This window comes from Lithobates pipiens, unplaced genomic scaffold, assembly GCF_037356315.1.
Source record: "Lithobates pipiens isolate NorthernLeopardFrog02 unplaced genomic scaffold, aLitPip1_a1.2 Scaffold_30, whole genome shotgun sequence".
In the NCBI taxonomy this organism is placed as follows: Eukaryota; Metazoa; Chordata; class Amphibia; order Anura; family Ranidae; genus Lithobates; species Lithobates pipiens.
In genome coordinates, this window is record NW_027507791.1 from 44,648,718 (window position 1) to 44,667,180 (window position 18,463).

General features: G+C 39.6%; 1 protein-coding gene across 1 annotated transcript in view; it reads left to right on the plus strand.

The window, feature by feature from the left end:
- IGSF9 (immunoglobulin superfamily member 9) overlaps positions 1 to 18,463 on the plus strand; it is a 145,988-nt gene that overhangs the window by 87,404 nt on the left and 40,121 nt on the right. The window contains 10 exon segments of the mRNA XM_077464122.1: positions 301 to 418; positions 2,427 to 2,568; positions 2,794 to 2,939; positions 4,991 to 5,133; positions 8,011 to 8,151; positions 8,666 to 8,782; positions 10,329 to 10,479; positions 12,644 to 12,767; positions 16,440 to 16,615; positions 16,775 to 17,025. Coding sequence (XP_077320248.1) covers positions 301 to 418; positions 2,427 to 2,568; positions 2,794 to 2,939; positions 4,991 to 5,133; positions 8,011 to 8,151; positions 8,666 to 8,782; positions 10,329 to 10,479; positions 12,644 to 12,767; positions 16,440 to 16,615; positions 16,775 to 17,025 — 1,509 coding nt within the window.

The following is an 18,463-nucleotide window of genomic DNA, read 5'->3' on the forward strand; positions in this document are numbered from 1 at the left end:
AAGTTATTTTTGTGTTTTATATAGTTCTAGAAAAAAAAAAGTAATGTGTCATAGACCTTCAGCTGTGTACTGCATATGGAAACAATCATTGTCTTTTTTATACATTGTTGTTGAAGACATTCTTCACTTAAGTTGTTTAGAAGCAATTATTCTATACGTACTTTTTTTATTTTTTTTTATTTATTATAGAAACCATGTCATATAGAAGATTTTTTTTTTATCAGTTGTTCTTTTATTTATTACCAGTTTATTTCTACTGTTTACTATATCTTATTTTGTCTTTAATTTGGCTGGTTGCAGGTTAATAATGGGTCGTTGCGGATCGGTGGAGTGCAGAGGTCCGTTGCTGGCGTGTACACGTGTCATGCAACCAGCGAGGAAGGCGAGGTGATGCACAGCACCCGTGTCCTGGTGCAAGGTAGGGAATTTTTTTTAGGCCTAAAAATCTGTATTTTAGGACATTGTAGGTGAAATAATTAAAGTGCATCTAAAGCCAAACCTTTATTTTTTTTCTTTATTATTCTTTTTTTTTTTTTTTTTTCATTGTTTTTATTTATTTATTTTTATTCTTTTTTTTTTTCTTTTAATTCCTTTTTGTTTGTTTCTTTGTTTTGTTTTATCCCTTTTTGATTTCTTTATTTTTATAGAGCATAGAGAAGGGTTAGAGACCCTGTCAGGTTTTTATTGCTGCCTGTTAGAGTTGTCAAAAGACTTGAGACCGGGGCGGAGGTTCACCTTCCAACAGGACAACACCCCGAAACATCCAGCCAGAGCTACAATGGAATAGTTTAGATCAAAGCACATTCATGTGTTAGAATGGCCCAGTCACAGTCCAGACCTAAATCCCATTGAGAATCTGTGGCAAGACTTGAAAATTGCTGATCACAGACGCTCTCCATCCAATCTGACAGAGCTTGAGATATTTTAAAAAGAAGAACGGGCAGAAATGTCCCTCTCTAGATGGGCAAAGCTGGTAGAGACATCCCCAAAAAGACTTGCGGCTGTAATTGGAGAGAAAGGCGGTTCTACAAAGTATTGACTCCGGGGGGCGCCATACAAATGTCCCCCCCCCACACTTTTCACAGATTTATTTGTAAAAAAAAATGTGAAAACCATTTATAATTTTCCTTCCACTTCACAATTATGAGCCATAAAATCCCAATAAAATACATTTACGTTTTTTGGTTGTAACCTGAGAAAATGTGGAGAATTCCAAGGGGTATGAATACTCTGGTGTGGGGTTGCTTTTCAGGGGTTGGGCTTGGCCCCTTAGTCCCAGTGAAGGGTAATCTTAAGGCGTCAGCCTACCAAGACATTTTGGACAATTTTAGGCTCCCAACTTTGTGGGAACAGTTTGGGGGATGGCCCCTTCCTGTTCCAACATGACTGCGCACCGGTGCACAAAGCAAGGTCCATAAAGACATGGATGAGCGAGTTTGGGGTGGAGGAACTTGACTGGCCTGCACAGAGTCCTGACCTCAACCAGATGGAAAGGCTTTGGGATGAATTAAAGCGAAGACCGCGAGCCTGGCCTTCTCGTCCAACATCAGTGCCCGACCTCACAAATGTGCTTCTGGAAGAACGGTCAAACATTCCCATAGACACATTCCTAAACTTTGTGGACGGCCTTCCCAGAAGAGTTGAAGCTGTTATAGCTGCAAAGGGCGGGGCCAACTCAATACTGAACCCTACGGACTAAGACTGGGATGCCAATAAAGTTCATGTGTGTGTAAAGGCAGGTGTCCCAATACTTGTGACAATATAGTGTACCTTTGAGCTTGAGGCGAATTCAAAACACTTTTTGATTTTAGATTTTTTAATAGGAAAAAAACAAAACGCTTACTTTTGGTAATATAGAGTCTATCCATCTATATCTATCCAACATATATATTTGTTTTACTTTTTTTGTGTGTGTATATCTATATCTAATATAATATAATAATAATATAAAATAAAATTATTTATATATGTATGTGTATGTGTGTATATATATATATATATATATATATATATATATATATATATATATATATATATATATATATATATTTACATAGTTAGTCAGGTTGAAAAAAGACACAAGTCCATCCAGTTCCACCTTAAATATATATAATTATTTTAATATATATATATATATAAAAATAATTATATTATATTATATATATATATATATAATTTTATTTTATAAAATTTTATTTTATTTTTTTCCATATTTTATTTACATTTTATTATTATTCTCTCTCTAAAAAGATATATTATATTTATACTACTTAAATATATAGTATGTATTATTCCTCATATGCTAGCCTTTTTCTCTAAACTTTTATTTATTTATTTTTTTTACTTTTATATACTATTTTATACACTTTTTATATGTATACTGATATCCCCTATTTTTGTATCCTTTTTTTTTTTTTTCCCCTCAGGTCCGCCTGTCATTGTTGTCCCTCCAGAAAACATCACCGTGAATATTTCCCAAGATGCCTTTCTGACCTGCCAGGCAGAAGCCTACCCCGCCAACCTCACCTACAGCTGGTTCCACGGAAACGGCAACGTTTACCTGCTCAGGTAAGGGGTAGATGCTGCGGGGTGAGCAATTTGAATCTTCCTAACACGTGGCAAAAAAAAATTTAAGTAAAAAAAAAAAAAAAAAAAAAACTGACATGGGGTTCCAATCCCTCACCACCCCATCAAAAAAAAAAAAATTGTCTACAGTATATACTTGTATTGGTCACATTTAGTCACGGTTGGCTTTTTGCCCCACTTCAGTGACTGACCTCCTTTCCTTTGCAGCCGCCTGCAGTCCAGAGTGCGCATCCTAGTGGACGGGAGCTTTCTGCTGCAGCAGGTCACCCCGGAGGATTCTGGGAAGTACACCTGCATTCCCAGCAACGGCCTGTGGAAGTCGCCCTCGGCCTCCGCCTACCTCACTGTACTGCGTATGTAACCCTTATTTTTAATTTTATTTTTTTTTGCTTGTGGTAAGATTCGCATCTCCGGAACGTCCCACTCTTGAAAGAGGCACAGCTGTGCAAATTGTTGGGGTTAAATGGCCCCTTTCTGGCTGCATTGATCATATCCTGTTCTATAGCGCCGTCTGCTGGCGGTGTTGGGCAACTGCACCCATCTTCTGTCCTTGGTTCAGTTGACAAACGAGAGTGGATTTTTGTTTATTTTTTGGTCATTTTTTTTTTAGTTTTTGCCATTGATCCTGTTTAGCCATTTCCACTCTCACACCTGTGTACAGCCCCTTTGGACCAGAACAATTTTTACTTTTCTGCTATGGGCCTGTTTATTTGGCAATAACTTTTTCATTCACAAAACCAAAGAACAGAGTCGGCGTCAGACTGCTATTCTGATTGGCTGCTCTGCACTTTGGTTTTGCAACTGTATTTATGTTGGTTGGATGGTTTTTATCATAATAATATTATGATAAAGTTAGAATTTTATATATATATAGATATATATATATATATATATATACACATTTTAATTTATTTCTATCATAATATTATGATATTATAATATTTTTGTTATATTATAACAAAAATAAACATATAACATATATATATCTCTATAGATAGGGGGGGGGGGGAATATATAATTATTATTATTAATATATATATATATATATATGAAAGAGCGAGCGAGCGATCTTTCTCTATCTCTGGAGATTTTATATATATATATATATATATATATATATATATATTTTTTTTATATTTAATTTTTCTATCCATCCATCTATAGAGATATAAAAAAAAATGTATTATATAAATATATATAAAATACTTTCTTTTTTATATCTATATTTATTTTATATATATATATATATATATATATATATATATCTAAAGTTATACATTTATTTTTGTTATAAAATTATTACAATAACAATATTATGATAAAAGTAAAGTTAGAATTATATAATATATATAAAATTCTAAATTTATTTTTATAATATTATAACAAAATAAATGCATAACTTTTATATCTATCATATATATATATATATATATATATATATATATATATATATATATATATATATATATATATATATATATATATATATATAGATATAGAGAGATAGATATATTAAAGTTATACGTTTTGTTATAATATTATTACAAAAATAAAGTTAGAATTATATAATATATATACAATTCAAAATTTTATCATAATATTATTATTCCAAAAAAAAAAATGTATAACTTTATATACCATATAGATCGAGATTATATATAGATAGAGTATACATTTTATATCTATATATATATATATATATATACATATATATATATATATATATATATATATATATTATCTCACAAAAGTAAGTACACCCCCCACATTTCTGTAAATATTTTCTTCTACCTTTTCATGTGACAACACTAAAGAAATGACACTTGTCTACAATGTAAAGTAGTGAGTGTACAGCTTGTATAACAGTGTAAATTTGCCGTTCCCTCAAAATAACTCAACACACAGCCATTAATGTCTAAACCGCTGGCAACAAAAGTCAGTACACTCCTAAGTGAAAATGTCCAAATTGGGCCCAATTAGCCATTTTCCCTCCCCCGGTGTCATGTGACTCGTTAGTGTTACAAGGTCTCAGGTGTGAATGGGGAGCAGGTGTGTTAAATTTGGTGTTATCGCTCTCACTCTCTCATACTGGTCACTGGAAGTTCAACATGGCACCTCATGGCAAAGAACTCTCTGAGGATCAGAAAAAAAAAAAGAATTGTTGTTCTAAAGAAAGATGGACTAGGCCAGTGATGGAGAACCATATATAATATAATATTTTTTTACCAGTTGTCATTCTTGTTTTAGTTTTTGAACAGGATGTTGTGTTGGCAAATAACAATAGTATTGATATTTTTATTACCATTGATTATGGAAAATAATAATAAAAAAAATAATCTATAGAAAATATTGATCGATTTGCCTTTTTGATCTTCTTTTTCTCCTCTTCCAATTTCTCCTCCAGATCCAGCCTACGTGACCGACATGCCCGCTGAAACCTACCTGCCCATCGGCATGCGCGGCATTATCCGGTGCCCAGCCAGAGCCAACCCGCCACTGTTGTTCGTCAATTGGACCAAGGACGGCCTCCCATTGAAGCTCGACAAGGTAGGAGACCTTCGTGACCCCCTAAGGGCCCCTTTCACACTGGTGGTAATGACTGCCCTCTGAAAAGAGATCTGCTGTGGCTCACTTTTCAGAGGGCTCACAGGCATTCAGGATGCACTACCGCCACCTCTTGGTACCAAGTTTATTTTTTTTATTGGCAATTAATACATTGGCCTTACTGCGCCACAACTGTAAGACAATCATTTGGCCCGCAGTTGCGGTGCTGCTCCATCGGTTTCAGTTGGCGAGTTCAATGGGTGGTGCCGCCGGTCAAACTCTGCAGACTGTGTTCGGATTGCTGGGGCTGCACCGCACACCAGACAAATGTCACACACACGCAGGCTGGGCAACTTTTCTCTGTGATGCACAATAATATCAATGATCATCGGCTCCATCTAGTGGCCAAAATGCAGTATATTTTCTTATTCAGGAGCTTCAGTAAACGATATCACATTTCGACCACTAGATGGAGCTGATGATCAAAGGAATTTAATCTGTGCGCAGAAAATAAGGAGACAATGCGTCCAATCTGCACGAATGTGCATGACATTCTTCTAACAAATGTTTTTTTTTGTTTTTTTAAGTTAGATACCTTTGTGTTAACACTTTGCTGCATTCAAGTCTGCAGAATGTAAATCCAACCAGTCCGTTACAAAGTGACTTCTTGTAAACCTAAAAGGGTCTAGTTAAAAATAAATAAAAAATACATTTGCTGGATTATTGGCATGCACATTGGTGCAGATTGGATGAATTTTCTACTTATTTTCTGCAATAGATTAATTTATATGATCATCAGCTCCATCTATTGGCTGAAATGCGGTATAGTTTCTCACTGAGGTGATTCAGAAGATTATATCACATTTTGGTCACTAGATGGAGCTGATGATCATAGGAATTTATCTATTGCAGAAAATAAGGAGAAAATTCGTCCAATCTGCACGAATGTGCATGACATTCTTCAAACAAAGTATTTATTATTTTTTTTAAACTGGAACCCTTTGTGTTTTCAAGATGTCACTTTGTAACGGACTGGTTGGATATACATTTTTTAAACTTGAATGCAGCCAAGGATGTCCATTTATGAAGTCAGCTATGTCAAATATAATATATTTTACATATTATTAATATGAATATAAAATGTAAGAGTTTAATCTATATTATATTCAAAAATGAATTCATTTTAAATGTATATTAAATATAGAATATTATATAAAATATTATATTATATATATTTTTTAATATAAAATGTAATTTATATTTAATTTTTAAATATATAATATTTATAATAGAATATAAAAGTTTATAGAATATGTAACCGTTTATAATTTTAAATTTAATAGTTTATATATTTCATTTTATATATAAATTGTAATAGTTTATATTAAATTTTTACATATAATAAATAATAGTTTATATTTATTTTACAAATTAATTAAATATATAAAATATTCTATTTTATAAAAATGAAATAATATGAACATACATTTTATATTTATTTTAAAAATTTATTAAATATATAATGTATGTTCATATTTAATTTTTTTAAATATATAATATAGAATAGTTTACGTATATATTTCATTTTTTTATATAAATATAAAATGCAATAGTTGATATAACATAATATATATTTGAAAAATGAATAATATAAACTATTACATTTTATATTTATATAAAAAATGAAATATATACAGGCATACCCCACTTTTAAGTACACAATGGGGTTTATTTAATAAAGCTGGAAAGCATAGAAACCAATGAGCTTCTAACCTCAGTTTGTTCAATTAAGCTTTGGTAATAAAACCTGGAAGCTGATTGGTTTCTATGCAGTAGTGAGCCTGATTTTGCACTTTCCAGCTTTAGTAAATAAACCCCATTGTGTACTTAAAAGTGGCGTATGTCTGTGTATATATTTCATTTTTTATATAAATATAAAATGTAATAGTTTAATTTATATTTGAAAAATAATATGTTATATCTGTAATAGGCTATAAAAATATATTAGTTTATATATTTAATTTTAAATATCAATTATAATAGTTTATATTTTTACATATAATATATGATAGTTTATATATTTTATTCATTTTTAAAATAAATATAAAATGTATGTTCATATTAAATTTTTTTTTAAATATATACGATAGAATAGTTTTATATATTTCATTTTTTATATAAATATAAAATGTAATCGTTTTATATTATTTTTCAAATATATATTATAGAATATAAATATAATAGTTTATATATTTAATTTTAAATATGAAATTTAATAGTTTTTATATTTCAGTTTTAAATATAATATAGAAATATATAAAGTTTATATGTTGAATTTTCATATAAAAATGTAATCCATTTATATTATTTACTTTTTTAAATAAATATTAAATGTAATTGTTTATACTATTTAATTTAATAATATAATAGTTAATATTTTTTTCATTTTTAATATAAACATAAAACTTACTAGTTCATTATACTTCATTCTTTTTAAATATAATATTTAAATATGTTTTCATTTTTAATGGAATTGTTTATATTAATTTTTTTTTTTTTAGATACATTTGTTCTATTTTTTTATTACATTTTTTTTTTTTTGTGCTGACTGTACTACTATGTCTGGTATTGATGAGTTCCAAAAATGTATATATTTGGATAGATGTGGCGAGGTCATTTTTAAATTAATTTTTACATTTTAATAGTAACTAAAAATGTGTATTTTCTCAAAACGCACAAGCATGGTTTGCTTGTCAAAAATAACACCTCATTGGAAAGTATGTGGCCTCAGGAGGCCCGAGATTGTACTGACTGGAAAAATATCTAATATTTTATAAAATGTGATATTTATGGCATTTCCACCTCCATTCTTGTTGCCAGTTTCCAGGATGGTACCTGGATGAGGACGGCTCTATTGTTGTGGCAACGGGGAATGATGATGCCCTTGGCATGTACACCTGCACTCCCTACAACAGCTATGGAAGCATGGGAGTGTCTCTGCCCACTGCTGTCATCCTAAAGGTATGGTGGACCATCGGACAACCCTGTTTCAAATTATGTATATGTGTTTTTTGGTTTAGATACACTTAAGGGTTAACAATAATGTTATAACAAGGTCAACCTCCTCCAGCATCTGCAACCTAGGCTAACTTCATCGGCTCTTCAGTCTCTCTTCACTGAGTTGGTGGAATAGGTCCTATGGTGGCCCTATGCAGTTCACTTGCAAGCCTGCAGGTAGATGGCCTCGCCTTTAGGGCCCGTGGAGAAAGGCCATACAGTTCAGTACACTGTGGCCCTATTGACTTTGAGAAGAGCGCTGGAGGTGTGTGTGTGGGGCCCATGGCCAATGGATACGTTTGCTGGCTGGTTGGACTTCAGTTGTGGGCCCTATATGTGGAATGGGGAAGGCTAGGGTTGGGCAGTTGGTCCCAAGTGTTATAAATAAATTATTGTCCTTCAGCATCGACAACCTACCATTTCTTCATTCTGCCATGATTCCTCTTATTATGTCTTTTTGTTTTTATGTTTTTATTAGGATCCACCCTCCTTCACCGACCTTCCAAAAGATGAGTATTTCCAGGATGTGGGGAGGGAGCTGATCATTCCTTGTGCCGCTACCGGGGACCCACTTCCAGTCATCAGCTGGGCCAAGGTGAGAATGGACGGGCAGGTCTGTCATAAAAGAAGAATCCCAACCAAACCTTTTATATAGATAAAAAAGGGAAGGGTTAGAGCATCCATTCTCAACTAGGGTTCCTTCAGAGGTTGCTAGAGGTTACTTGAGCTGTGGCTGATTGACCTCTCATCCGATGGTGCCTCCATAGTCCCAGGGCCTGACATTCCATACGATGGTGCCTCCATAGTCCCAGGGCCTGACCTCCCATACGATGGTGCCACCATAGTCCCAGGGCCTGACCTCCCATCCGATGGTGCCACCATAGTCCCAGGGCCTGACCTCCCATCCGATGGTGCCACCATAGTCCCAGGGCCTGACCTCCCATCCGATGGTGCCACCATAGTCCCAGGGCCTGACCTCCCATACGATGGTGCCACCATAGTCCCAGGGCCTGACCTTCCATCCGATGGTGCCACCATAGTCCCAGGGCCTGACCTCCCATCCGATGGTGCCTCCATAGTCCCAGGGCCTGACCTCCCATCCAATGGTGCCTCCATAGTCCCAGGGCCTGACCTCCCATCCGATGGTGCCACCATAGTCCCAGGGCCTGACCTTCCATCCGATGGTGCCACCATAGTCCCAGGGCCTGACCTTCCATACGATGGTGCCACCATAGTCCCAGGGCCTGACCTCCCATACGATGGTGCCACCATAGTCCCAGGGCCTGACCTCCCATCCGATGGTGCCTCCATAGTCCCAGGGCCTGACCTTCCATCCGATGGTGCCACCATAGTCCCAGGGCCTGACCTTCCATCCGATGGTGCCACCATAGTCCCAGGGCCTGACCTCCCATCCGATGGTGCCTCCATAGTCCCAGGGCCTGACCTCCCATGGTGCCACCATAGTCCCAGGGCCTGACCTTCCATCCGATAGTGCCACCATAGTCCCAGGGCCTGACCTCCCATCCGATGGTGCCTCCATAGTCCCATGGCCTGACCTCCCATACGATGGTGCCTCCATAGTCCCAGGGCCTGACCTTCCATCCGATGGTGCCACCATAGTCCCAGGGCCTGACCTCCTATCCGATGGTCCCTCTATAGTGCCAGGGCTAACATTATTTGGCAGCGCCAATGGCGTGACACCAATATTCGTTTTAGCTAGCTGAAAGGGTGGCATTCTGACTACCACTGTACGTTGACCACCAATGTAACCAAGTAGGGTTTCCCAAGACCTAAAAATTATTTTATGGTTGGAGAAGAATAGTTTGGTTAGAACCTCTCTCAGGTTTGTATTACTGTCCCGCTGGGGAAATTCACTGTCTCTATTCCTCCCGGTGACCATTGTCAAAAAGAGGACTGGAACTCTGAACCTTTACAGTTGTCACTGAGTGCAAAACTTCCAATAGGCGGTAACTGTCTAAGAGGGGATTTCCCTTTGTTTTGGAGATCTTTCCTCCCACTTCCCATTTTGTCTCCAAGATAGGAAGTGAGGCTTAAAACACTTGTTTCGATGACCACTGCCTGCCCATTGTCCTGGTTCTGTCATGAATTGCTCTATTAACAGGACCCGTTTTGTCTTACAGCTTGGGATGCCCGGTAAAAGTGGCGCTCAGATGGATGTAAACGGCAGTTTGATATTCAGACCTCTCACCAAGGAGGAACACGGCCTTTGGGAATGCGCCGCTGCTAATAATGTGGCCAGAATTAGCACGCGTACTGCTGTCTTTGTATTGGGTATGTTTTATGTGCAGGTTTAGGACTGTTTATGTTTACTGTTACGGATGTTTTTTGATCGAGAACCCTTCACGTGTAATGTGTGTACAAATCAATAGGGCTGAAGAGCCGGTGCCTTGGAAGAACCTTTAATTTCCTCCAGTCTGTTTTTAGTGCACCGCCTTATCCTAGGTGACCAGTCCACCTAGGCTCAAGCTTTAACTCATAGATCTGCCCTATCGTCACATCATCTCAGGCAACCAACAAGCTCGCTGTTGGCAGTTGCATGGCAAAGCTCAGAGTTGGATCAGAGACCTATGTGCACAGTGCATTCAGGATACAGGGACACCCCAAGACCACCAAGGATGACTTGGGGGGGGGGGGGGACCCAGTCAACAATGGTTTTAAGTTTAAACTGAAAGCACTGCTTAAGAATAGACACTGCAAGGTTCCTGCATAAGAGTAGACACCGCAAGATCTCCCACAAGGTCCCTGCTTAAGAGAAGACACCACAGGGTTCTTGTTTAAGAGTAGACCACGCAAGGTCCTTACTTACATGAGGACACCACAAGGTTTCCTAAACAAAAAAAATCTGTTCTCCTGTGGTGGAACTTAATTTTTTCAGAATTCAGAACAAAATCCTGCCCCCATAGAGGTAGCCCCTGAAACCCCACAAGCTTAAATGTTTAAGAGTAGACCCCCGCAAGGTCCCTGCTCAGGAGTTGACCACAAAAGGTCCCTGCTCAAGAGTGGACCCCGCAAGGTCCCTGCTCAAGAGTGGACCCCGCAAGGTCCCTGCTCAAGAGTGGACCCCGCAAGGTCCCTGCTCAAGACAAGACACCACAGGGTTCTTGTTTAAGAGTAGACCATGCAAGGTCCTTGCTTACATGAGGACACCACAAGGTTTCCTAACCTAAAAAAATCTGTTCTCCTGTGGTGGAACTTAATTTTTTCAGAATTCAGAACAAAATCCTGCTCCCATAGGGGTAAGCCCTGAAAACCCACAAGCTTAAATGTTTAACAGTAGACCCCCGCAAGGTCCCTGCTCAGGAGTTGACCACAAAAGGTCCCTGCTCAAGAGTGGACCCCCGCAAGGTCCCTGCTCAAGAGTGGACCCCCGCAAGGTCCCTGCTCAAGAGTGGACCCCCGCAAGGTCCCTGCTCAAGAGTGGACCCCCGCAAGGTCCCTGCTCAAGAGTGGACCCCCGCAAGGTCCCTGCTCAAGAGTGGACCCCCGCAAGGTCCCTGCTCAAGAGTGGACCCCCGCAAGGTCCCTGCTCAAGAGTGGACCCCCGCAAGGTCCCTGCTCAAGAGTGGACCCCCGCAAGGTCCCTGCTCAAGAGTGGACCCCGCAAGGTCCCTGCTCAAGAGTGGACCCCCGCAAGGTCCCTGCTCAAGACAAGACACCACAGGGTTCTTGTTTAAGAGTAGACCATGCAAGGTCCTTGCTTACATGAGGACACCACAAGGTTTCCTAACCTAAAAAAATCTCTTCTCCTGTGGTGGAACTTAATTTTTTCAGAATTCAGAACAAAATCCTGCCCCCATAGAGGTAGCCCCTGAAAACCCACAAGCTTAAATGTTTAACAGTAGACCCCCGCAAGGTCCCTGCTCAGGACTTGACCACAAAAGGTCCCTGCTTAAGAGTAGACAGACCCTGAAAGGTCCCTACTTACAGGAGGACGCCACAAGGTTTCTTAGCTAAAAAAAATCTGTTCTCCTGTCCTGAAGCTGCAACTTTTCAGAATTTCGAACAAAGTTCTGCCCCCACAGAGGTCAACCCTGAAAACCTACAAACTTCCTGTCCAGTAGCAGTGTTCCTACCGGCCTCTAATGATCCCTTACCGCAGGGCTTTGCAATTAGCGGACCTCCAGCTGTTGCAAAACTACAAGTCCCATCATGTCTCTGCCTCTGGGTGCCCTGCTTGTGGCGGTCAGAGTCTTGCTAAGCCTCATGGGACTTGTAGTTCTGCAACAGCTGGAGGTCCGCTAATTGCATATCCCTGCCTTAGCGAGTGTTCTACCTAGTAACAGTAATAGAAGGAAACTTTTGACGCCTGTTTTTAAGAAGGGCCTTTCATTAAAAATGTTAGCAATGACCTGCAGGTTCACTTGAAGGCTGAACCTCTAAGATAGGTATTTTGTCTTGTAGTAGACTCTTCTCATGTGATTATAATTTTTTGCAGGCACCAGTCCCCATGCGGTCAGCAATGTGTCCGCCCAGTCGTTGGTGAACGCAATAAACATCACCTGGAGCCCTGGCTTCGATGGAGGATACTTCCAGAGGTTCAGCGTTTGGTATGCCCCGCTGTGAGTTTTCTTTTACTAACCTAGAAGGAGATGTATCTGTGGTTAATGCATGGAAGTCTTGTGTCCCCTTCCCACCCCACCATGGCTGGGGGTCCTTGTCCATACTTCCATTTTTCCATAGGAAGACCTTTACCCTCAGAGAAGTTACCTATCTCACATTTATCACCTTGAGCGATGGTGAAAGAGAGACCTCACCAAACCCTTCTATTCCCTGATGCTCTTCCAAACTCTAGAGCTTTGCTCACTTCGTTTTCGGGAAGGGGACGTTTCTTTATATACAGTCAGGGGCGTAACTATAGGGGGTGCAGCAGTTGAGACCGCAACTGGGCCCTGTGCTGCAAGGGGCCCATGCAGCCCCCTCTACATATGGCCGGCAGCAGCATAGGCAGCTAGGGGTAACAGTGCACCATGCACACGGGTGGCTGGAGGTGGAGGGTGACTAGCAGAGCTCCATGCTCGACTATCGCACTGGCTGCTGTTTAGTTGTGCATTCCCCGCATGACCTGTGTCCTCGGCCGGCTCCTCAGAGTACCCCTCTTCTGCTCCATGCATTGCCGCTCAGTCCGATGTCTGTTCTCCCCAGCCAGATGGGGCACCTAAAAATTAAAAAAAAATAATAATAAAAAAAAAAACTACTGATGCCAGTGGTGGAACTACAGGGCTCACAAAGGTCATATACCTGTGACCACGCCATGGAGTTTCACCGCCGGACTCGGAGGGAAGGGCCCTGGCTGGGGTTCAGGGGGGCTCTTCATGGTTTCTTTGCAACGGGGCCCTGAAGGATCTAGTTACCCCACTGTATACAGTACATGCTTTCAGCACTACACAGCAGGCATGTGCCGTCTAGGAATAATTTTAGGACTGCCTGCACTGGATCAGCCAGATAAGAAGAGCTAAAAAAACTTTTTTTTTTTTTTTTTTTTAGGTGTAAGAATGAAAATCCGATTCATCTCCTTGTCATGTAGCCCATCTAACGTGTAGTCATGTGTAGATACCATTGTATAGATCAGGGGTCTCCAAACTGCAGCCCCGGATGTGGCCCTTTTGTTAGCCTTTTTTGGTGTTTGGGACACTATTTCTCCCCACTGACACCAACAATGTGGTACTTTTACTCCCAACCGACACCAACAATGTGGTACTTTTACTCCCAACCGACACCAACAATGTGGTACTATTACTCCCCACTGACACCAACAATGTGGTACTATTACTCCCCACTGACACCAACAATGTGGTACTATTACTCACCACTGACACCAACAATGTGGTACTATTACTCCCCACTGACACGAGATGGGGAACTAATTCTCCCACTGACATCAATAATGTCTTTTTTTTTCTTTTTTTTTTTTTTTACTCCCACCAACCACCGAGACTATGGCATTATTTACTCCCACCAATGCCAGGGCATTTTCTACTCCCACTGGCTACAGTCCGCCCCCCCCCCTCCCCCCTAACGTTTTTAAAGGGCAGTAACCTGGCTCTTTGTTTAGAAAGTTTGGAGACCCCTGGTATAGATTGTATCCTTGCTGGTTTGTACAGAAGATACAATGTTGCAAAAAAGAATAATTAAATCTTGAATTGTGATCACAATATAGATGATCAGTGTAAATAATTGAATGATATACATCTGCTGTACAAATCAAAACATTTTCACATTAATCTCACATTTTACCAAGATTGGCATTGGTAGATTTTGGTTCTGGGTGAAATGACTAACGGTATTTTTGATAAATGATTCATCTTTTATTTTCTGTAGAGGTATAAAATAGGTGCAAAACTGGTACATATGGTTCATGGTGACCTCTATCTGTCGTCACCGAACAATGACACGCTGACATTTGGGGGGTCAAGAACAATAACAGTGACATTTGGGGTCCAGAACGCTGACACTTGGGGGTCCAGAACAATGACACACTGACATTTGAGGGGTCCAGAACAATAAAACAGAGACATTTGGGGTCCAGAACAATAACACAGAGACATTTGGGGTCCAGAACAATGACACACTGATGTTTGGGGGCCCAGAACAATGACACGCTGACATTTGGGGGGTCAAGAACAATAACAGTGACATTTGGGGTCCAGAACGCTGACACTTGGGGGTCCAGAACAATGACACACTGACATTTGAGGGGTCCAGAACAATAAAACAGAGACATTTGGGGTCCAGAACAATAACACAGAGACATTTGGGGTCCAGAACAATGACACACTGACATTTGGGGTCCAGAACAATGACACACTGACATTTGAGGGGTCCAGAACAATAACACAGTGACATTTGGGGTCCAGAACAATGACACACTAATTTTTGGGGGTCCAGAACAATGACACACTAATTTTTGGGGGTCCAGAACAATGACACACTAATTTTTGGGGGTCCAGAACAATGGCACACTGACATTTGGAGGTCAAGAACAATAACACAGTGACACTTGGGGTCCAGAACAATGACACACTGACATTTGGGGTCTAGAATACTGAAACTTGGGGGTTCAGAACAATGACACACCGATGTTTGGGGGTCCAGAGCAACGACACACTGACATTTGGGGGGGGGGTCAAGAACAATAACACAGTAACATTTGGGGTCCAGAACACTGACACTTGGGGGTCCAGAACAATGACACGCTGATGTTTGGGGGTCCAAAACAATGACACACTGACACTTGGGGGTCCAGAACAATAACACAGTGACATTTGGGGTCCAGAATACTGAAACTTGGGGGTTCAGAACAATGACACACTGACATTTTGGGGTCCAGAACAATGACACACCGATGTTTGGGGGTCCAGAACAACGACACACTGACACTTGGGGGTCCAGAACAATAACACAGTGACAGTTGGGGTCCAGAACAATAACGCACTGATGTTTGGGTGTCTAAAACAATGACACCCTGACTCCCCAGGGTCCAGAACATAATACACAGGCACTCGGGATCCCAAACAGTAAGCACTGATCCCTGGTGTCCCCAAAATAACACCCACATATTACTGGTCCCACTACATTTGAGGCTCCAAGCACATTGACACACTGACACTTGGGGGGTCCAAAATGACACCCATGCTTGGTGGTCCCCAAAACAATTATACTTTTTCCCAGAACAGGTTCCCAGAACAAGGACGCACTGATCCATGGGGCCCCCCCCCCATAATGTCACCCACACTTGGTGGTCCGAAAGACAATGACACACTGATTCCCCAGGGCCCAGAACATAGTACACAGACACTCAGGATCCCCAACAATATGTTATTTGGGGATCCTTTGGATTCCTACATTTGAGGTTCTAAGAACAATAACACACTGACTCTTGGAGGTCCCAAAACAATGAGGAACTGACACTTGAGGGTCTAGGACATTAACAAAATTTTGTCCAACACCCATACTTGATGTTCCCCAACACAATGACAGTTGAAGTTCCCAGAACACCGACACTTGGGGGTCCTGCTACAATGACACACTGATCCTTGGGGGGGGGGGAGGGTCCTCAAAATCACATCCACACTTGGTGGTTCCCCAAAACAATGACACGCTGACACTTGGGGGTCAGTTTCCTAGGAAGCTACAAGTTTGGGGTCCTCCATCCCCTTCCACACTGGAACTACCATCTCTTCTCCTCCCGGATTGCTGCTGACCGGCGTTGGCTGTTTTTCGTCTCTTGCCAGGGTGAAGAAGCTCGCTCACGGCCACCACGAGTGGATTTCCCTGTCTGCCTCAGCTGGTGCCAATTACCTTGTGGTGGAGAACCTGCAGTCAGAAAACACGTACCAGTTCAGCGTTCTGTCTCAGAACAAGTTGGGCAGCGGGCCATTCAGTGAAATTGTGGAGGCCTCTCCTCTCAGTAAGTGAACGTTTTGTCAGTAAGCGCTTTCTCTTTCTGCCTCACCCTGGTGCTCCTTCGTGTGGTCTCTCCCGTCACCGGTGGCTCTCCCTTCTCGTCTCTTAACACCCGCTTAACATTTCCTCCTCCTCAATAACCACTAATGTTTTGGCCTCTCAGGTATCCCACCCACCACCTTACCTCCACCTGTACCCACCACAGACTCTCGGGATACCCTGACTCCTCCCCGTTACCTTTCGGCCAATGAGACCTCCCGTGGCGTGCTGCTGATCTGGGCCCCGCCCCTGCGGTCCTTCCTCCCTTTGCGTGGGTATGGTCTGGAGTGCAGACGCGACGAGGGAGCCTGGGAGCTTCTTGACGAGTCCATCCCAACCACCCAGACCGAGCTTCTGGTTCCTGGGCTCTTTAAGGTAAGAAGGCGGCTAAGACCACTAGATGGTGCTGTTGTACAAAAAAAAAAAAACTTTCTGAATGCCAGTCTGTGGTTGGTTCAAAACTAGCCAAGTTGGTTAGACCTATAACGGTACTTTATTTAAAGAGCAGCCTTCTAGCACCCTGTAAAAGCAGTGCTGGGTGAGAGGGAGTTGTCAAACATGGGCACATGGTGTGTATTTATAAAAAAATAAATAAAATAATAATAAATAAAATTAATTGCATAGCTGTTTATCTATTAAATCTGCACATAAATTTGCTCTGTGCTAATGGGGCAAAGTGTAATATTTTGTGCAATTTCGGATGTGTTAATGTGGAAATTGCATTATTGTGGCCACTAGATGGCACTAAGTAGCATGCTTATTTCATATGATAGTCCTCGCCATCTAGTGGCCATAATGTGGTAATGGGCAGTATTACACGCACTGCAACCCACAGTAATTTATGAAAGCAACTGCTCTTTCCTGAAAAAGAAAAAAAAAGTTTATGGGGATTTCTGTTCCCCTAGTCATGCATGTGTAAAATATATATTAAAAGTATATAAAAAAAAATATAACAATGTTATCCATTAATAATTAAAAAAATCAACAATACAATAATAATAATTTTTATTATTGATCAATATATACAAAATCATAGAAAGTATTATTTTGCATTATATTGTGGATTTCTTTTTTTAATTATTAATATTTACAAAAAATGACCAATACAATAATATCAGCAATAATAATATAATTATTATTGACTATTAATACATTCAATACAGTAAAGAAAGCTTCATGGGAGTTATATTTTATTTTTGTTTACCCCAAAGTATATAAGGGTGTCAAGTTCAAGACTGTATACAATGGTTGTATTACATGTACTGCAATCCAAAGTCATTTATGAAAGCAACTGCTCTTTCCTGAAAAAAAAAAAAAATGTTTATGGGAATTTTCTGTTCCATTTATAGTCATGCATGGGTTAAATATATATTAAAAGAATATAAGAAAATATAACCATGTTATCCATTAATAATTAAAAAAAATCAATACAATACTAATATTTTTTTTTAGTATTGAACAATATAATATCAAATCATAGAAAATATTTATTCTTTTTCATTATATTGTGGATTTTTATTTTAATTATTAGTATTCACAATAAAGCACCAATACAATAATATCAGCAATAATAATATAATTATTATTGAATATTAATACATTCAATACAGTAAAGAAAGCTATATTTTATTTTTATAAGAATACCCCAAAGTATATAAAGGTGTCAAGTTCAAGACTGTATACTAGAGTTTGGTTGTATTACACGCACTGCAACCCAAAATCATTTATGAAAGCAACTGCTCTTTCCTGAAAATAAAGAAAAAAAAAAATTTCATGGGCATTTCTGTTTTCTGTTAAATATCTATTAAAAGAA